General features: G+C 44.6%; 1 protein-coding gene across 1 annotated transcript in view; it reads right to left on the bottom strand.

Annotated features, from left to right (window-relative positions):
- galntl6 (polypeptide N-acetylgalactosaminyltransferase like 6) overlaps positions 1-23,671 on the bottom strand; it is a 1,388,519-nt gene that overhangs the window by 836,120 nt on the left and 528,728 nt on the right. Inside the window, exon 4 of the mRNA XM_068028772.1 lies at positions 4,512-4,650. Coding sequence (XP_067884873.1) covers positions 4,512-4,650 — 139 coding nt within the window. The remainder of the gene's footprint in view (positions 1-4,511; positions 4,651-23,671) is intronic.

Here is a 23,671-nt window from a genome sequence, read left to right as displayed (position 1 = left end):
CAGCATCTGTGGAAAGAGAAGCAGAGTTAACGTTTCGGGTCAGTGACCCTTCTTCGGAACTGGTTATGGTGAACCTTTATAAACACTGATACAGCCTCATCTGCAGTATTGTGTCCAATTTTGGGCACCCCACTTCAGAAAGGATGTGAAGGCATTGGAGAAGGATGAGGGGCTTCAGTTGTGTGGTGGAACTGGGCTGTTCTCTTTGCAGAAGAGAAGGTAGAAAGGAGATTTGATAGAGGTGTTCAAAATCACCAGGGTTCTAGACGGAGTAGATAGAGAGAAAATATTCCCTTTGGCAGAAAGCTCGAGGACCGGGGAAATCGTTTAAGGTGATTGGCAAAAGAACCAAAGGCGACATGAGGAAAACCTTTTTTTATGCAGCCTGTGTTTAGGATCTGGAATGCACTTCCCAAGAGTATGGTGGAGGCAGAGTCAATCATGGATTTCAAAAGGAATTGGATAATTATCTGAAAAGCAAAAATTTGCAGGGCTCTGGGGAAAGGGCGGGGAAGTGAGACTAGCTGAGTTGGTCTTGCAGAGAGCTGGCATGGACACGCAGGGCCAAATGGCCTCCTTCTGTGCTATCACCATTCTATGATTCTATTCTATGATTCTATGAAATTCCATAGGAGCCTTCTCCACTAGTTGGCCAAAAAAATAACAGAACGTAACCCCGGGCTCAATTTTACTTGCTGTCCGGCGTTGAGGGTTGTGGCAGGGGGGCCCGGAGAACTCTTCCGGGAAAGGCCCGCCACAACCCGTGACCCCGGAAAGGCCCTGCCACATTTTACCGGTGACGGCGAGGCCTCGGTGCGGCCCCCCCCCCACCCCGCCAGCCGCTCGGCAGCAGGGCCTTCATTTTAATATTAAAATTAAGTTAAAAACATGCAAATTAACTTACCTTGTCCCGGCGGCTGTCTCACGCTGATATTCCGGCCGCCCGGCTGGAATTCCCAGGCCTTCGGAACTCTGTTTGGAGTTCCAAGATGTGACAATGGCGGGGAGGCGGGAGGAGTGTAATTATCAGGGTGGGGGAGGGGGGGAAATACTTTGTATTGGCTGAGGGGATGGTGGGAAGGGGTTGAAGGACAAAGGTAACGATATTGGAGGGGAAATTCGGGTTGGCAATAAAGTTTATTTTGGTTTGATAGTGGTGGTGGGGGGAGGTGGGGGGAGAGCTGGGGGGTGGTGTGGGAAAAGGCCTCCAACTTTTATTTAATTTTTTAAGGACAATGTCAAATAATGTGCCTTTAAAAATTCAAGTGTCTTCTCAGGTCCTCTAAGGCCTGCGTGGTGGCACCAAGACACCATTGCCAGGGATGGAGCGGCTGCCCCCTCTACATCATCGGGCTCCGCCCCCTCCATTTAAAGGAGCCTCCATAAAATTCTGGGCCCCCTTTGGCCACATCCTCAGGCACAGACCACGTTACGGATCATGGGGGATTGGGGTCATTTGCATGGTTGGGTTCAGCTGCCAGTGTCTACAAGGGCACTTCAGAGGCACTCCCACCCTCCCGATCTAAACGTGTACAGGAGTGGCCCACGGCTGTTCAGCCTGAGGAGCCCCCATGCCCTTCCTGGTTGTAGATAAAAATAAACTTAATTAAACCGTTGCTAAACTGAACCAAACCTTTGCTCTAAAAGAAAGCAAAGGAAGAAAGAGCTTGCATTTATATAGCACCTTTAATGAACTCAGGATGTCCCAAGTGGCTTCACAGGCAGGTGACGTACTTTTGAAGCATGGCTTCTATTGCCATGTAGGAAACTCAGAGGCCAATTTGTGCACAGCAAGCTCCAACAAGCAGCAATGTGATAATGACCAAGTAATCTGCATTTTAGCAGCCTCAATACTCAACACTCAAGGTAATTGATCCCCTCTGGGGATGCATCTGTCGTTTTTCCACCCAATGCTTATAATAGATGGGAATTGGACAGATTTTTGATCTAAAGGGAGTCAAGATATATAAGGGGGGGCAGGCAGGAAAGTGGAATTAAGGCCATAATCAGACCAGTCATGATCTTCAGCATGGCAGAGCTGGCTCGAGGGGCCAAATGGCCTACTCTTGCTCCTATTTCTTATTTTCTTATGAATCATGGGCTTTAGGTTCACACCTTTCTGCCCTATGCTCTGTGGGAGCACAAAATCAGCCCTTAATGCCAAAACTTGAGGTGAGGCAATCTAAACTAAATGGTACAATTTTAATGGAGGAGCAGGATCAGCGAGACCTGGTTGTGTACGCACACAAATCTTGCAAGGTGGCAGGACAAGTTGAGAAGCCTGTTAAAAAAGCAACAAGATCCTGTTTATAAATAGGGTCATGGAGCACAAAAGCAAACAAGTAGTGGTAGACCTTTATAATTCACCGTTTCAGCCTCAGCTAAAGTATTGTGTTCAATTTGGGCTCCACAATTTAGGAAGAATGTCAAGGTCTTGGAGAGAGTGCAGAGGCTATTTACCAGGGATTTGGGACTTGAGGCGTGTGGAGGCACTTGAGATTGTTCTCCTTAGAGCAGAGAACGTGAAGAGGAGATTACATTGAGATGTTCAAAATTCTGAGAGGCTGTTGATAGAGTAAATAAAAAGCAACTATTTTCGGCGGCAGGACAGCCAGTAACCAGAGGACACGGATTTAAGGTAATTGGCAAAAGAACCAGATGGGAGATGAAGAGATCTTTACTTTACACAGTGAGTTGTGATCTGTAATGTACTGCCTGAAAGGGCAGTGGAAGCAGATTTAATGGTAACTTGAAATACTTGAAGGGGAAAGATTGCAGAGGTATGTGGAAAGGGCAGGGGAGTGGGATGAATTGGAAGAACTTTTTCAAAGAGCTGGCACAGGCACGATGGGCTGAATGTCCGCTGTCTGAGTTCTATGATTCTATAATTCTCTGCAAACGAAATGCATATCAGAGAGGATAAGCATTTAGTTAGCAAAAGGAATTATATTCAAATATAATATGCAGGCTATATACTGATGAGGAAAAAAGAAACAAAATGCTCCCTCAATGATAAGGAGAGTGAACAATTCTACATTATAACATTTGATCTCAACCGTTGATATTAATGTAAAACAGAAGTTGAAGGCCAATCTCTTGCGCACCTTTGCAGTGAAATTGAAGTCAATCTTTGCTTTGTATCCCTGGGCTAAAGTCAATTATTTCCACCCACAAGAAGACTATACTTTTCGCCAATACTATGAGCACATCACCGAGCAATGGTTCTGTACGTGCGACACACAGTAATGAAAACTATTCTTTATCCTGAGTGCTTTTCCAGTCAGTTGTATTACAGGCTTGATCCCATGACGGGTACAAAAACTTGATACATGAGATTTTGGATCTGACAGCCAGCCCCCCATATTACAATAGCACTGCTGTATCAGAGTCTAGAAGTCAGTGGTTTCTTAGTAGTGCAAGGAAGCAAGATAAAAAGAAGACTTGCTTTCCTATAGTGCCTGTAACAACCTCAGGACATCTCAAAATGCTTTATAGCCAATGAAATACTTTTGAAGTGGAGTCACTATTGTCATGTGGGAAACTCGGTAGCCAATTTGCACTCAGCAAGTTCTCACAAACAGCAATGTGATAATAACCAGATAAACATTTTTTTGTGAAGTTGATTGAGGAATAAATATTGGTCAGGACACCAGGGATAACTCCCCTCCTCTTCTTCAAAATAGTGGCATAGGATCTTATACATTGTCCTGAGAGGAAAAACAGGGCCTCAGTTTAAAGTCCCATCGACAGTGCAGCACTCCCTCCATACTGCTCTGGAGAGTCAGCCTTGCTTTCTGTGCTCAAGTCTCTGGAGTAGGACCGGAACCCGCCACTTTCTGACTCAGGCCTGAGTGCTACCAACTGAGCCACAACAATCCAATCAGAGTGGAAATGCTACAATGAAACATGGGGTTAATAAGTATACTGATGTTGGAGTGAGGTTCAGGTGAAACCATTTTAAGCTGGAGTAAGTTTTGGGTGATACTCATGTTAGAACGATTTTGGGTGATTCAACGTTAAACTAAAACAGATTTGATCATATTAAATGAAGTAACTGATAAGAAGAAACAATGCAAGCAGCGGCAGAGATAAGGAAGCAAGGTTTGGCAATCTGATAGATTCTTTGCTGTTTGATAATAAAACAACAGATTTTGGAGTGGAAACCACATAAAACAGCCCATTCTACAAAGGCTTTTGGGACAGCCGTTGACAACATCAAACAAGACGCTGCAGGAAAGGAACCTTCATTTTCTCCCCAAGATAAGGAATCTGATCAAACCTTTATCTTGAGTTGTCCTCGCCACAGAGAAAGAGATTTGTATGAAAAGTTACTGACTTACATTTTAATACAAACCGTTGCAATTTGAGCTAAATTCATTTCTTTAAGGTTAAAAAATAACGACAGTGTCTCATTCAATTTTTTTAGCTTTTGTATTCTGAACAATAGACAAAAGTAATCTTACAGTAAGTAGCTGGGACAAGTACCTCGGATGTTTCCTTTTGGCACTTACTTTGGATGTCGGATGTCAGGCAGTGAACGGTCCAGGGCAATGTTGTTGCTCACGTAGATGTTGAAACCGTTTTCCCTGTATGCTGAATCAGACTGATCCTCCTCCGCTAGCGGGTAAGGCTTCCCATGCTCACCCTTTCCTGTAACAAAGATCGAGATCACCAGTCTGCGCTTGACAAATTGCTTCCCGACTGAGATTGGGCTCCCCCGGCCGTCATGCTGGGACAGTGAGCTGGAAGAAATTAATGGATGTCGGACAGGATAGTGCGGGGGAGCCCCATCGATTTCCCAGCTGTTTTCCTTGTGGATGCTGTTACCTCAATGGGGGCCTCTGATTGTGGAATCAGGCCTTCAATAATAAACAACAGCAACTTACATTTACGTTGTGCCTATAACATAGCAAAATGTTCCAAGGCATGTCACAGGAGTGAAACAAAATTTGACACAAGCCACATCAGGGAATTTTAGGGCAGATGACCAAAAACTTGCTTAAACGGATAGGTTTTAAGGAATGTCTTAAAGGAAGAGAGAGAGGGGTGGAGAGGTGGAGAGTTGCAGGGAGGGAATTCCAGAGACTGGGGCCCAGGCTGCTGAAGGCACAGTCACCAGAAATGATTAAAATTAGAGATGTGCAAGAGACCCCAGAATTGGAGGAGCAGAGGGTTGTGGGGCTGGAGGAGGTTACCGAGCTGGGCAGGGGCAAGGCTCCAGAGGAATTTTAAAAGAAGGATGTGAATTTTAAAATGTAAGTGTTGCCAGACCAGGAGTCAATGTAGCTCAGTGAGCACAGGGGTGATGAGTGAACACAACTCGGTGCAGGTTAGAATGTAGATAGCAGAAGTTTGGATGAGCAGGTTGATGGAGGATAGAAGATGGGAAGACAGGCAGGAGAGCATTAGTATAATCAACAAAAAGTATGATTATTTGTCAAAGGTCTTTTCCTAGGGTTACTGACCCTCCTGGGATGTCGTGGAGTGTCCAGGAATAAAAGATAGATCTCCAGAACATTAGTGGAATTAAAGTAAAATGGTGCCTTTTTTAATGTTCTTTGAAAACTTTCATTAAAATAAATATAATAAAGGTACCTATGGAGTGACAGTGGCATAGTGGTAATGTTACTGAACTAATACATCTTGAAGCTCAGAGTAATGTTCTGGGGACGTGACTCAAATCTCACTGTGGCAAGTTTTTGCTCTATTTATTCATGAGATATGGGCATCACTGGCTAGGCCAGCATTTATTGCCTGTCCCTAATTGCCCTTGAGAAGGTGATGCTGAACTGCCTTCTTGAACCGCTGCAGTCCATGTGGGGTAGGTCCATCCACAGTGCTGTTAGGAAGCAAGTTCCAGGAATTTGACCCAGCGACAGTGAAGGAATAGCGATATAGTTCCAAGTCAGGATGGTGTGTGGCTTGCAGGGGAACTTGGTGGTGGAATTTAAATTTAATTAATAAGTTAACTTATGAATTAAAAATTTGGAATTGAAAACTGGTCTCAGTGATAGTGCCATGGAACTATCATCTATTGTCACAAAATCCCATCTGGTTCATTAATGTCATTTAGGGAAAGAAATCTGCCATCCTTACCTGGTCTGGCCTATGTGTGACTTCAAACCCACAGCAGTGTTGTTGTTCTAGCCATAGCCCCAAAGGAATCTTTGCCAAGAGAGGGCGAGATAGTTGGTGATGTACAGCTGGAGGGTTTCCACTCCTCAAGCATGGGGCAAAGCAAGGAAGCAGCTCTCTATAAACTACCACAGTCGGTACAGGAAGTGAAACCATGCTGTTGGTGTTTTTCAACAGCATACGCGAACTATCTAGCTAACTGAGCTTGCCGACACACCCAGCACTGTGTTTGACTCTTAAATGCCTTCTAAATTGGCCTAGCAAGGCAGCAATGCTGACCTTACCAGCAACACCTGCATCCCATGAAGGAATGAAAAAAAAGTTGGTGTTGGACAAAAAAACAGTCAGCATTATTCTAATTGGATAACAGAAGTCTGCGGCCTTTTCAATTTACCAGGTAAAGGCCTGGAAGATGAACTAATGGTTGGTATGTTGGGGTGTGGTGGTTTGAGGTAGTCTGATGAAACCTCCAAGAATACATCCAAACAGAGTTGGCAACCCTATCACTAGCCAAAACATGGATGCATTTTTTTTCTCTTCACAGGGGCTGCTAGAGCCTAGTGGAACTTCCACTGCTTCCTGGTTTCAGTTGTGATCTAATGGCATGCCATTAAGTTATTCTGATCAAACACTCCATGTCTGAAACTCAGTGACAGCATCAAAAGAATTGGCACTCTTTTGCGACAGGGGTCAGGTGAAAGGTGAAGGGGCAAACAGCCATCTGTGATCAACTGATGTAATGGGCCTTCCAGACTAGGTTGCTAACTGTGACCAACTCAACCTCCAACTGCCCCACCCAGTTCAACAGCCTTTTTTCCCATCTATGATACTTTTGTAAATAATAAACGAAAATGTTTAAAAAAAGGCTTGATTTTGATGTCCCTATGATTTTTCTCGTGGGTTACTCGCAGCAGATTAACCTTAAATTTTTCTAGATTCCTGGACAATCCTAGAAGGATGGCAATCCGATTTCCGACTGCATGGAACTGAACTTTCACAAATATCTACACCTTTCCATGTTTGTCTTTTAAAAGGGCTATAATGCTCCAGTCTGAGATCTAAAGTGGAGTTCTCATCTTCTCTCATGTCATGGAACGATAACCCCAGTCATATTTCATAGAATGTCACAATCATGAAAGAAAAGAAAGACTTGTACTTGTATAGCACCTTTCACAACTACAAGACATTCCAAAACACTTTACAGCCAATGAAATACTTTTGAACTGTCTCTGAACTGTTGTAATATGGAAAAATGACAGGCAATTTGAGCACAGCAAGATCCCACAAACACCATTGTAATAACGACCAGAGAATCTGTTTTTGTGATGTTGATTGAGGGATAAATATTGGAGTTTTTTGGTGGGTCTAACAGGATCACTCCTTCTTCTCTTAGGCCCAGGATAATAAAAGCTTCAAACTTCCTCAGCCTTTCTTTTATTGAGTAGCCTCCAGTGTCGAGTGGTTGCTTATTAGGCCACTGAATCTGTAGCACAGTTGGAAGCAGCATAACCAGATTACAGAGTCTGTCACGGAGGTTGACTTGGTTCAAGTCCTCCATCTGGTTAAGATAGGAGAGGAATCCACATATGGTACTTCACTGGATCTCCTATAAAATTACATCAAGCAGTGATGACTCAGTGGGTAGTGCTCTTACCTCTACAACAGGAAGTTGTGGGTTCAAAACCCACTTCAGAGACCTACCCACAAAACCTAAGCTGCTACTGCGTTGCAGTACGGAGGCAGGCTGTACTCTCAGAGATGCTGTTGTTTAGTTGAAATGCTCAAGTAAGGCCTAGGTCTTCTCTCTTAGGTAGAAATCAAAAATTGCATGTGGCGATTTCAAAGAATAGGGTGTTGTACTGATCAATATCTATCCTTCCACCACTATCTAGCAGAGCGTGCTCAAGGGACTGCATGGCCTACTCCTGCTCTTAATTCATGTGAAACAAAAGTAGAGAATGCGGGCATTATTATGTTGCTTTTTTGTGGGAGTATGCTGTGTAGAAATTGGCAGCTGTGCGTTTTCTACAGCTCCATCATAACCTCCCTGCTCTTATATTCTATGCCTTGGCTAATAAAGGCAAGTATCCCATATGCCTTCCTAATCACCATATCCACCTGTGCTGCTGCCTTCAGTGATCTTTGGACAAGTACAGCAAGGTCCCCCTGACCTTCTGTACTTCCTAGGGTCCTACCATCCGTTGTATATTCCCTTGCCATGTTAGACTTCCCAAAATGCATCACCTCACACTTCTCAGGATTAAATTCCATTTGCCACTGCTCCTCCCTTCTTACCAGCCCATCTATATAGTCCTGTAATATAAGGATTTCCTCCTCACTATTTACGACACCACCAATTTTTATGTTATCTGAGAATTTACTGATCATACCTCCTATATTCACGTCTGAATCATTAATGTACACTACAAACAGCAAGGGTCCCAGCACCGATCTCTATGATACACCACTGGTCACAGGCTTCCATTCGCAGAAACAGCCCTTGACCATCACCCTCTGCCTCCTGCCACTAAGCCAATTTTGGATCCAATTTGCCAAATTGCCCTGGATCCCATGGGCTCTTACCTTCGAAACCAATCTCCCATGTGGGACCTTATCAAAAGCCTTACTGAGGTCCACGTAGACTACATCAACTGCTTTCTACTCATCTACACATCTAGTCACCTGCTCAAAAAATTCAATCAAGTTAGTTAGACATGATCTCCCCCTGACAAAGCCATGCTGACTATCCCTGATTCATCCCTTCCTCTCCAAGTGGAGATTAATCCTGTCTGTCAAAACTTTTTCCAATAGCTTCCCAACCACTGTTGTTAGACTCACCGGCCTGTAATTACCTGGTTTAACCTTGCTGCCCTTCTTGAATAATGGTACCACATTCGCTGTCCTCCAGTCCTCTGGGATCTCTCCTGTGGCCAGAGAGGATTTGAAAATTTGTGTTAGAGCCCCTGCTATCACCTCCCTTGCCTCACATAATAGCCTGGGATACATCTCATCTGGGCCTGGGGATTTATCCACTTTTAAGCCTGCTAAAAAGCTAATACTTCCTCCCTTTCAATACTAATGTGTTCAAATATATCACAATCACCCTCCCTGATCTCTACACCTACATCGTCCTTCTCCATAGTGAACATCGTCTTTTCCACAGATGAAAAGTAATTATTTAAAACCTCACCTATATCCTCCGACTCCATTCACAGATTGCCACATTGGTCCCTAATGGGTTCTACTCTTTCCATGCTTATCCTCTTGCCCTTATTATACTTATACAATGCCTTATGATTTTCCTTTATCTTGTCCGCCAGTGTTATTTCATGTCCCCTCTCCTAATTACCTTTTTAAGTACCACCCCACCCCGCCACCCCCCTACACTTTCTATCCTCCTCTAGTGCCTCAGGTGATTTCAGTGCTCTGAATCTGCCATAAGCCTCCTTTTTTCCCCTCATCCAATCCTCTATATCCCTTGACATCCAGGGTTCCCTGGACTTTTTGGTCTTACGCTTCACCTTAACGGGTACATGTTAGCTCTGAACTCTCAATATTTCCTCTTTGAATGACTCCCACTGGTATAATGTAGACTTTCCTACAAGTAGCTGCTCCCAGTCCACTTTGACCAGATCCTGTTTTATCATACTGAAATCGGCCTTCCCCCAATTCAGTACCTTTATTTCCGGTCCGTCTTTGTCCTTTGCCATAACTAACTTAAATCTTATCGAGTTATGGTCACTATCTCCGAAATGCTCCCCCCACTGACACTTCTACCACTTGTCCGGCTTCATTCCCTAGGATTAGGTCGAGCGCTGCCCTTTCTCTTGTAGGACTTTCTACGTGCTGGCTCAAAAAGCTCTCCTGTATGCATTTTAAGAATTCTGCCCCTTAACCCTTTTGCATTGAGACTATCCCAATTGATGTAAGGGAAGTTGAAATCTCTTACTATTATTACCCTATTATTTTTACACCAGATTTGCCTACAGATCTGCTCCTCTATCTTTCCCTGACTGTTTGGAGGCCTGTAGTATACTCCCAGCCAAGTCAGTGCCCCCTTTTTGTTTTTAAGTTCTACCCATATGGCCTCATTTGAGGACCCTGCTAAGATATCATCCCTCCTTACTACAATAATTGACTCCTTGATCAAAAGTGCAATACCACCTCCTCTTTTATCCCCTCCCCTGTCACGCCTGAAGATTCTATACCCTGGAATATTGAGCTGCCAGTCCTGCCCCTCCCTCAACTATGTCTGTGTAATAGCAATAAAATCATAATCCCATGTGCTAATCAATGCCCTCAATTCATCTGCCTTACTACTAAGACTCCCTTGCATTAAAATAGATGCAATCCAGCCTTGCATTTTTCACTTGTGCCTTAACAGGTCTATATTTGCTCTGCCTTCCAGACTGACTCAGTTTCTCTTCTATATTTGACTGTGCATCACCCCTTATTGTACCTCCACTCTGTATCCCATTCCCCTGCCAAATTAGTTTAAACTCCCCCCTCCCCACCACCCACCCACCCCCCCCCCCCCCGCCCCCAACAACACTAGCAAACCTCCCAGCAAGGATGTTGGTCCCGTTCCGGTTCAGGTACAACCCGTCCAACTTGTAGAGGTCCCACCTTTGCCAGAAACAGTCCCAGTGATCCAGGAAACTAAAGCCCTCTCTCCTGCACCATATCCTCAGCCACGTATTCATCTGCTCTATCCTCCTATTACTATACTCACTAACATGTGGCAATGGAAAAAATCCATAGATTACAACCTTAGAGGTCCTGCTTTTTAATCTGCTACCTAGCTCCCTAAATTCTTGTTGCAGGACCTCATTCCTCTTTCTACCTATGTCGTTGATACCAATGTGTACCACGACCTCTGACTGTTCATCCTCTCCCTTCAGAATGTCCTGCAGCTGCTCTGTGACATCCTTGACCCTCGCACCAGGGAGGCAACATACCATCCTGGGGTTACGTTTGTGGCCACAGAAATGCCTATCTGTACCCCTTACGATAGAATCCCCTATCACTATAGCCCTTCCACTCCTTTTCCTCCTCTCCTGTGCAGCTGACCCACCCGTGGTGTCACAGACTTGGCTCTTGCTGCATTCCCCTGAGAAGCTAAATGCCCCATCAGTAACCAAAGTGGAAAATCTGTTAGAAAGGGAGATGGACTCAGTGGACTCCTGCACTACCTGCCTGGTTCTTCTATTCTGCCTGGCGGTCACCCATTCCCATTCTGCCTGAGCAGTCTTTACCTGCAGTGTGACCACCTCCCTGTACTTGCTATCCACGATGATCTCAGCCTCGCAGATGCTCCACAGTGTCTCCAGCCGCCGCTCCAGATCCGAAACGTGGATTTCGTGTAGCGGCAGCTGAAGACACTTCCTGCACACGTGTTCGCCCTGGACAGTGGAAGTGTCCCTGACTTCCCACATTTCACAGGAGGAGCACTCCACGTGGTCGAGGTCACGAGTTTGGAAGGTGCTGTCGAAGGAGTCTTGGTGAGTTGCTGTAGTGTATCTTGTAGATGGTACACACTGCTGCCACTGAGCGTCGGTGGTGAAGGGAATGAATGTTGAAGGGTAGTGAATGGGGTGCCAATCAAGTGGCCTGCTATGTCCTGGATGGTGTCGAGCTTCTTGAGTGTTGTTAGAGCTGCACCCATCCAGGAAAGTGCAGAGTACTCCCTCACACTCCTGACTTGTGCCTTGTAGATGGTGGACAGGCACTGGGGAGACAGGAGGTGAGTTATTCACCACAGAATTCCCAGCCTCTGACCTGCGTTTGCAGCCACATTATTTATATGGCAACTCCAGTTCAGTTTCTGGTCAATGGTAACCCCCAGGATGTTGGTTGTCGGGGATTCAGTGATGGTAATGCCATTGAATATTGGGGGGAGATGGTTAGTTTTTCTCTTGCTGAGATGGTTATAGCCTGGAACTTGTGTGATGCGAATGTTACTTGCCACTTATCAGCCCAAGCCTGTTGTCCAGGTCTTGCTGCATGTGGCCATGGGCTGCTTCAGTATCTGAGGAGTCCCAAATGATGCTGAACATTGTACAAACATCAGCAGACATCCCCACTTCTGACCATGTAATGAAGGGAAGGTCACTGATGAAGCAGCTGAAGATGGTTGAGCCGAGGACACTACCGTGAGGAACTCCTGCAGTGATGTCCTGGGACTGAGATGATTGACTTCCAACAACCAGGGTTTTCCCCCTGACTCCCATTGACTCCAGTAATATTAGGGCTCCTTGATGCCATACTCGGTCAACTTCTACCTTGATGTCAAGGGCAGTCACTCTCATCTTACCTCTTGAGTTCAGCTCTTTTGCCCATGTTTGGACAAAGTCTGTAATGAGGACAGGAGCTAAGTGATCCTGCAGAACCCTAACTGAGCATCAGTGAGCAGGTTATTGCTGAGCAAGTGCCACTTGACAGCACCTTCGACGAACGATTCCATCACTTTGCTGATGATCGAGAGTAGACAGTTTTTTATTCATTCATGGGATTTGGGCATCGCTGGCTAGGCCAATTTATTGCCCAATATTAATTTCCCTTGAGACGGTGGTGGTGAGCTGCCTTCTTGAACCACTGCAGTCAAAGCGAAGGAATGGCAATATCATTCCAAGTCTGGATGGTGTGTTGCTTGGAGGAGAACTTGCAGGTGGTGATGTTCCCATGTACCTGCTGCCATTTTCCTTCTAAGTGGTAGGAGTTGCAGGTTTGGAAGGTGCTGTCTAAGGAGTCTTGGTGCAATGCTGCAGTGCATCTTGTAGATGGTACGCACTGTTGCCACTGTGCATCGGTGGTGGAGGGACTGAATGTTGTAGTTGGTTTGCCAATGAAGCAGGCTGCTTTGTGCTGGATGGTGTCGAGCTTCTTGAGTGTTGTTGGAGCTGCACCCATCCAGGAAAGTGCAGAGTACTCCCTCACACTCCTGACTTGTGCCTTGTAGATGGTGGACAGGCACTGGGGAGACAGGAGGTGAGTTATTCACCACAGAATTCCCAGCCTCTGACCTGCGTTTGCAGCCACATTATTTATATGGCAACTCCAGTTCAGTTTCTGGTCAATGGTAACCCCCAGGATGTTGGTTGTCGGGGATTCAGTGATGGTAATGCCATTGAATATTGGGGGGAGATGGTTAGTTTTTCTCTTGCTGAGATGGTTATAGCCTGGAACTTGTGTGATGCGAATGTTACTTGCCACTTATCAGCCCAAGCCTGTTGTCCAGGTCTTGCTGCATGTGGCCATGGGCTGCTTCAGTATCTGAGGAGTCCCAAATGATGCTGAACATTGTACAAACATCAGCAGACATCCCCACTTCTGACCATGTAATGAAGGGAAGGTCACTGATGAAGCAGCTGAAGATGGTTGAGCCGAGGACACTACCGTGAGGAACTCCTGCAGTGATGTCCTGGGACTGAGATGATTGACTTCCAACAACCAGGGTTTTCCCCCTGACTCCCATTGACTCCAGTAATATTAGGGCTCCTTGATGCCATACTCGGTCAACTTCTACCTTGATGTCAAGGGCAGTCACTCTCATCTTACCTCTTGAGTTCAGCTCTTTTGCCCATGTTTGGACAAAGTCTGTAATGAGGACAGGAGCTAAGTGATCCTGCAGAACCCTAACTGAGCATCAGTGAGCAGGTTATTGCTGAGCAAGTGCCACTTGACAGCACCTTCGACGAACGATTCCATCACTTTGCTGATGATCGAGAGTAGACAGTTTTTTATTCATTCATGGGATTTGGGCATCGCTGGCTAGGCCAATTTATTGCCCAATATTAATTTCCCTTGAGACGGTGGTGGTGAGCTGCCTTCTTGAACCACTGCAGTCAAAGCGAAGGAATGGCAATATCATTCCAAGTCTGGATGGTGTGTTGCTTGGAGGAGAACTTGCAGGTGGTGATGTTCCCATGTACCTGCTGCCATTTTCCTTCTAAGTGGTAGGAGTTGCAGGTTTGGAAGGTGCTGTCTAAGGAGTCTTGGTGCAATGCTGCAGTGCATCTTGTAGATGGTACGCACTGTTGCCACTGTGCATCGGTGGTGGAGGGACTGAATGTTGTAGTTGGTTTGCCAATGAAGCAGGCTGCTTTGTGCTGGATGGTGTCGAGCTTCTTGAGTGTTGTTGGAGCTGCACCCATCCAGGCAAGTGGAGAGTATTCCATCACACTCCTCACTTGGGCCTTGTAGGTAGTGGACAGGCTTTGAGGAGTCAGGAGGTGTGTTACTCTCCACAGGATTCCAAGCCTCTGACCTGCTCTTTTAGCCACAGTATTTATATGGCTACTCCAGTTCAGTTTATGGTCAATGGTAACGCCCAGGATGTTGATAGTGGGGGATTCAGTGACGGCCGCAGGACATTCTTCTGGGGGCGGCTGACCAGCCAGAGGTCATCGTCCACATTGGTACCAATGACAAAGGTAAGAAGGGGGATGAAGTCATGAAAGCAGATTTTAGGGAGCTAGGAAGGAGATCAAAAAGCAGGACCTCAACAGCAGTAATATCAGGATTACTCCCAGTCCCACGTGCAAGTGAGGATAGGAATAGGAGAATTGAGTGATTTAACAACATGCTGAAGAATTGGTGTAGGAGGGAGGGCATCAGATCTCTGAGACTTTGGGACCGGTTCTGGGGCAGGTGGGACCTATACAAGACGGACGGGTTGATCTTAGCAGGACTGGGACGAATATCCTCACAGGGAGATTTGCCCCTGCTGTTGGGGAGGGTTTAAACTAAATTGTCAGGCGATGGGAACCTGAGAGGGAGCTCAGATTGGAGGGAAGCAAAACTGGTAACTTGTCAGGGGTGTGGGAACCAGGAGCAAGTATCAGAGAGGAATACCAAGGTGCACAGAATACTGGGGGAGATAAATAGCATGAGAGTAGGGAATAGTAATTTTTTTAAGTGGTGTCAGAGTAAGGGAGAAAGTAATAACATCTGAATCAAGGTTAATGTGCATGTATGTGAATGCACAGAGTGTGGTTAATAAGATTGATGAGGTAAAGGTGCAGATTGCCATGTGGAAGTATGATGTTGTCGCTATAACAGAGACCTGGTTCATAGAAGGGCAGGAATGGATGAGCAGCAGTGAGAGGGACAGCAGTGAGAGTGGGAACGGGCGAGAGGAGCCGGGATAAAAGGAGCCGAAGCCCGAGACCAGAAGCAGCAGCGAGAGTGGTGGTGATGAGAGACGCTCTGTTCTGTTCTGTGAACCTGCTTGACCAGCAAAAATTGAAGTGTGACCTCACAGGAGAGCTGGTAAGTGATTGGTGGGTATTTCTTTCTTCCGTGTCTCTTGTGTTTTTTTTGTTGTTTAGGCCAAGTGATTTAAATCAGGCGACATCATTACAGGTTAAGAGTACACTTAAATAGTTCTTTTTTTTTTAAATACTGAGATCCAAATTAATTAATTAAACAGAATAGAGATGACTGGGCAGGCGATGTGTTGCAGCTATAGTATGTAGGAGCTGGTGGACGCCGGTGCGATCCGAGCTGTGGACACTGCGACACATAAGGGAAGGGGAGATTTACCTGGACACTGTGTTTCAGGAGACTGTTATACCCCTTAGATTAACTACCTTGAATTCGGCTAGTGGTCAGGGACAGGAGGGTGTGACTGCGAGTGAGGCAGGAATGGGGATCCAGAATTTAGCTTAGGAGGAGTCTCAGCCAGTGCCCTTATCCAATAGGTACGAGGTTCTTGCTTCCAGTGTGGACCAGGGCACAGGCTGCAGGGAGGATGAGCGAACTGACCACAGCACAGTGGTTCAGAGTGCCATTCAAGTGGGGGGAGAAAAGAGAAATGTAGTTGTCGGAGAGGATAGCATAGTTAGGGGAGTAGATACTGATCTCTGCAGAAAAGATAGAGAGTCCCAAAGGCTGTGTTGTCTACCTGGTACCAAGGTTAAGGACATCTCTTCTGGGCTGGAGAGGAACTTGGAGGAGGGAAAAGATCCAGTTGTCGTAGTCCATGTAGGTACCAACATCACAGGTAAAGACAAGGAAAGAGGTTCTGCTGAGGGACTATGAGCAGCTCGGGGCCAAATTAAAAAGCAGAACCATAAAGGTAATAATCTCCGGATTACTACCTGAGCCACGTGCAAATTGGCATAGGGTAAATAAGGTTAGAGAGGTAAATGTGTGGCTCAAAGACTGGTGTGGGAGAAATGGGTTCTGATTCATGGGACACTGGCACCAGTACTGGGGAAAGAGAAAGCTGTTCCATTGGGATGGACTTCACTTGAACCATGCTGGGACCAGTGTCCTGGCGAATCGCATAACTAGGGTTGTAGATAAGGCTTCAAACTAAATAGTGGGGGGGAGGGTTCAAGTGAAAGGAAGTTTAAAAAGTCAAAAAGTAACGAGAGAGCAGAGGTGCAGGGCAGTGAAGGAACATACATTAATCAGAGAGTGACAGGAAGGGACAGAGAATACAAGCATAAGAGTACAGCAAAAATTAGAACCAGAGTAAGTAAAAATGGTAATAAGTCAAAGCTTAAGGTTCTTTATCTGAATGCACGTAGCATTTTAACAAGCTAGATGAGCTGACGGCACAGATAGAAATAAATGAATATGATTTGATAGCTATCACTGAGACGTGGTTGCAGGATGTTCAGGACTGGAAACTCAATGTTCAAGGATATTCACCGTTCCAGAAGAATGGGCAGAAAGGAAAAGGAGGTGGGGTAGCTTTGTTATTAAAGGAAGGGATCAGTGCAGTTGTGAGTATTGATATAGGTGTAATAGATCGTGATGTAGAATCAGTTTGGGTGGAAATAAGGAAAAGCAAGGGAAAGAAATCACAGGTGGGAGTGGTCTGTAGGTCCCCGAGGAGTTGCCTCTCTGTAGGACAAGATTATAATCAAGAAATAATAGAGGTTTGTAAAAAGGGTACTGCAATTATCATGGGTGATTTTAATCTGCATATAGACTGGACAAATCAAATTGGCAAGGGTAGCATGGAAGACGAATTTGTAGAGTGCCTCGGGGATTGTTACTTCGAGCACTACGTTGCAGAACCTATCGGGGAAAAGGCTATTTTAGATTTGGTATTGTGTAATGAGGTAGGATTAATAAGGGATCTTTAGGGGGAAGCGATCATAACATGGTAGAATTTCAAATTCAGTTTGAGGGTGAGCAACTCAGGTCTCAAACCAGTGTCTTCAACTTAAACAAGGGCAATTACAGAGGTATAAAGAAAGAGTTGTCTAAAGCAGGCTGGGAAGATAGACTACAGGGGAAGTCAGTAGATGAGCAGTGACAGACTTGGAAGCAGATATGTCATAACAGTCAACAAACATTTATTCCAGTCAGAAGGAAGGACTCGAAGAGAATGATGAACCACCCGTGGATAACAAAGGAAGTTAAGGAGAGTATCAAATCAAAAACAAAGGCGTACAATATGCCAAAAACGAGTGGTAGGCCAGAGGATTGGGAATATTTTAGAAACCAGCAGCGGATGACTAAAAAACTAATAAAGAGGGAGAAAATTGATTATGAGAGTAAATTGGCAAGAAATATAAAAACAGAGTAAGAGCATAGACAGATTTATTAAAAGGAAGAGAGTAGCTAAAGTAAGTGTGGAACCCTTAGAGGATGGAACTGGGGAATTAATAACAGGGAACAGGGAAATAGCAGATAATTTAAACCGATATTTTGCATCGGTCTTCACGGTGGAGGACACTATAAACAACCCAACAATAATAGATGAGCAAGGTGTAAATAGGAGGGAAGAACTTGTAACAATCTGTATCATGAGGGAAAAGGTGCTGGACAAACTGATGGGACTAAAGGCAGAAAAGTCACCAGGACCTGATGGCCTGCATCTAAGGGTTTTAAAAGAAGTGGCTGCAGAGATAGTGGAGGCATTGGTCATAACATATCAAAACTCCCTGGATTCTGGTAGGGTACCAGCGGATTGGAAAACCGCTAATGTGACACCCCTATTCAATAATGGAGGGAGACAGAAAGCAGGAAACTACAGACCAGTTAGCTTAACATCAGTCATTGGGAAAATGCTAGAGTCCATTATTAAGGAAGAAATAGCAGGACATTTAGAAAACCATCATGCAATCAAACAGAGTCAACATGGTTTTATGAAAAGGAAATCATGTTTGACAAATTTGTTAGAGTTCTTTGAGGATATAACAAGCAGAGTGGATAAAGGGGAACCTGTAAATGTAGCGTATTTGGATTTTCAGAAGGCGTTTAATAAGGTGCCACATAAAAGGTTATTGCACAAAATATGAACTCAAGGTATTGGAGGTAATATGCTGGCATAGAAGGCAGAGAGTTGGGATCAATGGGTCTTTTTCAGGTTGGAAAGCTGTAACTAGTGGAGTGACACAAGGATCGGTCCTAGGGCATCAACTATTTACTAACTATATTAATGACTTTGAGGAAGGGACAGAATGTAGTGTATCCAAATTTGATGATTATACAAAAACAGGTGGGAAGGCATGTTGTGATGAGGCCACAAAGAATCTGCAAAGGGATATAGATAGGTTAAGTGAGTGAGCAAAAACTTGGCAGATGGTGTTCAATGTGGGAAAGTGTGAGGTAATCCACTTTGGTAGGAAGCATAAAAAGGCAGATTATTATTTAGATGGAGAAAGACTACAAAATACTGCAGTACAGAGGGATGTGGGTGTTCCTGTGCATGAAACACAAAAGGTTAGCATGCAGGTGCAGCAAATAATTAGGAAGGCAAATGGAATTTTGGTCTTTATTTCTGGGGGGTTAGAGTTTAAAAATAGGGAAGTCTTGTTACAACTGTACGGGGTGTTAGTGAGGCCACACCTGGAGTACTGCGTACAGTTTTGGTCCCCATATTTAAGGAAGGATAAACTAGCATTGGAGGCAGTTCAGAAAAGGTTCACTAGGCTGATTCCTGGGATGAAGGGGCTGTCTTATCAAGAAAGGCTAAACAGGTTAGGCCTTTATTCATTGGAGTTTAGAAGAATGAGAGGTGATCTTATAGAAACATATAAGATTTTAAGGAGGATCGACAAGGTAGATGTTGAGAAGATGTTTCCACTAGTGGGGGAGTCTCGAACTAGGGGACATAATTACAGAATAAGAGGGCACACATTTAAAACTGAGATGCAAAGGAATTTCTTCTCTCAGAGGGTGGTGAATCTCTGGAATTCTCTGCCTCAGAGAGTTGTGGAGGCTCAGTCACTAAATGTATTTCAGGAGATAGATTTTTGAAATCTCGGGGAGTCGAGGGTTATGCAGAGCAGGCCCGACAGGGGAGCTGAGGCCTGGGACAGATCAGCCATGATCTTATTGGATGGCGGGGCAGGCTTGAGGGGCTGAATGGCCTACTCCTGCTCCTATTTCTTATGTTCTTATAAATATTCCTGGATACAAGGTGTTCAGGAAAGATAGGAAAGGGAAAAAAGGGGGACGGGTGGCGGTATTAATTAAGGAGAACTCTGCAGTGCTGAAGAAAAAGGATGTCCCACAGGGGTCGAGGACAGAATCAATTTGGCTTGAGCTAAGGAACAAAAAAGGTGAGGTTCCATTGCTCGGTGTTGTCTATAGGCCACCAGCCAGTGGGAAGGATGTGGAGGAACAAGGAAGTTACAGGGAGGTGCAAAAATTATAGGGTAGTTATAATGGAGACTTTAATTATCCAAACATAGACTGGGATAACAGTAGTGTAAAGGGGAGTGAGGGGCAAGAGTTCCTAGAGTGTGTTCGGGAAAATTTTCTACAACAGTATGTTGCTAGTCCAATGAGAAAGGAGGCACTGCTAGATCTGGTTCTTGGGGATGAGGTGGGCCAAGTGGATCAAGTGTCAGTAGGAGAGCATTTAGGGGATAATGATCATTGTATCATAACGTTTAGGCTGACTGTGGAAAAGGACAAAGAGCAATCCAGGGGAAGAATAATTAACTTGGGGAAGGCCAACTTCAGTGGGGTAAGAATGGAGCTGGGGCGAATAAATTGAAGTCAAAAGCTTACAGGAAAACTGGTAGATGAACAAGGGGCTACCTTCAAAGAAGAGATAGTTTGGGCACAGTCAAGGTATGTTCCCTCGCAGGGGAAAAGTAGGGCAAACAAATCCAGAGCTCCTTGGAGGACAAAAGAGGTAGAGATTAAGGTAAAGAAGAAAAAGTGCGATTATGACAAATGCCAGGTAGAAAGTACTATTGAGAACCAGGCTGAATATGGAAGGTCCAGAGGGGAAGTGAAAAAGCAAATAACAAAAACAAAGAGAGAGCATGAAAGGAGACTGGCAGCTAGCATGAAAGGAAATCCTAAAGTTTTCTATTGGCATATAAATAGTAAAATGGTGGTAAACGGAGGAGTGGGGCTGATTAGGGACCAGAAAAGGGATTTACACATGGAGGCAGAGGCCTTAGCTGAGATATTAAATGAATACTTTGCATCTGTCTTTACCAAGAAAGAAGATGCAACCCAGGCAATGTTGAAAGAGGAGGTAATTCAGACACTAGAGGGGTTTAAAACTGATAAAGAGGAACTATTAGATAGGTAGAAGCACTGGCCATAATTTTTCAGTCTTTCTTAGACTCAAGGATGGTGCCAGAGGACTGGAAAATTGCAAAGTTACACCCTTGTTCAAAAAAGGGTGCAAAGATAAGCCCAGCAATTACAGATCAGTCAGTTTAACTTCAGTGGTGGGACAAAATAAATAGTCACATGGAGAAATGCGAGTTAATTAAGGAAAGCCAGCATGGATTTCTTAAGAGAAAATCATGTTTAACTAACTTGCTGGAGTTTTTTGATGAGGTAACAGAGAGAGTTGATGAGGGTAATGCTGTTGATGTGGTGTACATGGAATTTCAAAAAACATATGATACAATACCACACAACAGAGTTGTGAGCAAATTTGTAGCTCACGGAATAAAAGGGACGGTAGCAACATGGATACAAAATTGGCAGTGACAGGAAACAAAGAGTCGTGGTTAATGGATGTTTTTCAGGCTGGAGGAAGGTTTGTAGTGGAGTTCCCCAGGGATCAGTGTTGGGACCCTTGCTTTTCCTGATATATATGAATGACCTAGACCTTGGTGTACAGGGCACAATTTCATAGTTTGCAGATGATATGAAACTTGGAAGCATTGTGAACTGTGAGGAGGGTAGTGTAGAAGTTCAAAAGGACATAGACAAGTTGGTGGAATGGGCAGACAGATGGCAGATGAAGTTCAATGCAGAGAAATGTGAAGTGATTCATTTTGGTAGGAAGAACATGGAGAGACAATATAAAATAAATGGTACAATTCTAAAGGAGCTGCAGGAGAAGAGGGACCTGGGTGTATATGTGCATAAGTCATTGAAGGTGGCAGGACAGGTTGAGAGAGCGGTCAATAAAGCATACAGGGTCCTGGGCTTTATTAATAGGGGCATAGAGTATAAAAGCAAGGAAGTTATGTTGAACTTGTATAAACACTAGATCGGCCTCAGCTGGAGTATTGCGTCCAGTTCTGGGCGCCGTACTTTAGGAAAGACGTGAGGGCATTGGAGAGAGTATAGAAAAGATTCACGAGAATAGTTCCAGGGACGAGGAATTTCAGCTATGACGATAGATTGGAGAAGTTAGGACTGTTTTCCTTGGAGAAGAGAAGGCTGAGAGGTGATATGATAGAGGTATTCAAGCTCTCTCCCAACTGTATACACCACTGTGCCACCAGCAGCATAGACCGAGGGGTGGTGATGTCTGTCAGGTATGATTCCATGAGTATGACTATTTCAGGCTGTAGCTTGACTAACCTGTGGGACAGCTCTCCCAATTTTGGCATAAGCCTCCAGCTCGTCATCATGAGGACTTTGTAGGAGTGACTGGGGTGAGTTTGCTGTTGTCATTTTCCCCTACCTAGGTCAATGCTGGGTGATCTGTCCGGTTTCATTTATTTCACTTTGTGGCAGCTTGATACAACTGAGTGGCGTGTTAGTCTGTTTCAGAGTTAACCCCATTGCTGTGGATCTGGAGTCACATGTAGGCCAGATCGGGTAAGGATTTTCTTTCCTAAAGTGCATTAGTGAACCAGATGGGTTTTTGTAACAATGGTTCCATGGTCATCATTAGACTATCTTTGTAATTCCATATTTATTTATTGAACTCTAATTCCACTATTTGTTATGATAAGATTTGAACCCATGTCCCCCAGAGCATTCGAACCTAGGTCTCTGGATTTCTTGTCTAGGGACATTACCACTACACCATCACCTCCCCTCACAGCAGCCTCTTTGCTGCCCTGTTTCCTACATTACAACAATGATTATACTTCAAAATTGCTTCATGACTATAAAGCACTTGGGATTTCCTGAGGTTGTGAAAGGCGTTATACAAATGCATGTTTTTTTATTTGTACATGAGTACTTGGACCTGACTCACATTGGCAGGTCAACATTATCATTCACAGGAACCTTATAAATTTCTCCTCACCTCACTTTCTTTTCACGTTTTTGTCTGTTGCACTTGGATTCTGATTTATCTCTATAATAAAATGCCAAGAACTCAAGAAAACACAAAGACTAAGTCATGTGTGGAAGGATTGAGCTGAATGTTCAATCTGTCAACTTAATTCCTTCAAAAGACCATGTGAAATCAGTCTTCTTGTAGATTGTAGTCATCAAAATTAACTTCGGAATATAGGAACGCACAGAGAATACCATTCCAGTTCATCTGACCAACAGAAAACTCAGTTCACCACCTACATCTATCAATTGCTGGTTCAGTTCCCTCTTAAAATTACTGATAATGTCAGCCTCGATATCCCCTGCCCCCAGGCAATCCACTGCAATTATTCACCAACCTTTATGTGAAATTATTTGATCTGCCCGTTTTCCTCTCCTTATCTCTGTAATCTCCTCCAGCTCCACAACCCTATGAGATATCTGCGCTTATTTTATTCTGGCCTCTTGAGCATCCCTGATTTAAATTGCTCCACCATTTGAGGCCGTGCCTTAAGCTGCCTTGGCTCTAAGCACTGGAATACCCTCCCTAAACTCGCACCAAATGCTCAGCCTAGTGCTCACTGACCTACACTGGCTCCCAGTTAAACAACGCCTCGATTTTAAAATTCTCATCCTTGTTTTCGAATCCCTCCATGGTCTCGCCCCTCTGTAACCTCCTTTAGCTCTACAGCCCTCCGAGATATCGGCACTCCTATAAGTTCGGCCTCTTGAGCATCCTCAATTTTAATTGCTCCACCATTGGTGGCTGTGCCTTCAGCTGCCTGGGCCCTAAGCACTGGAATTCCCTCCCTTCACCTCTCCACCTCGCTTTTCTCTTTTAAGACACTCCTTAAAAACTATCTCTTTGACCAAGCTTTTGGTCATCTGACCCAATATCTGAAGTGTCTCAATGCCCTATTTTGTTTTATAATGCCTCTGTGAAGCACCTCAGGACGTTATATTATCTTAAAGGCACTATATAAATACATGCTGTTGTTGTTCTTGTTGCTGCTGTGCCCTCTGCTCAATCTAACCCATGCCCCACCACTCCACCCCCCACTATCTTTTCCTGAGGAAATGGTTGTCAAAATTTCTCACT

This window comes from Heterodontus francisci, chromosome 4 (assembly GCF_036365525.1).
Source record: "Heterodontus francisci isolate sHetFra1 chromosome 4, sHetFra1.hap1, whole genome shotgun sequence".
Taxonomy (NCBI): Eukaryota; Metazoa; Chordata; class Chondrichthyes; order Heterodontiformes; family Heterodontidae; genus Heterodontus; species Heterodontus francisci.
This window is presented reverse-complemented; position numbering and strand designations above follow the sequence as displayed.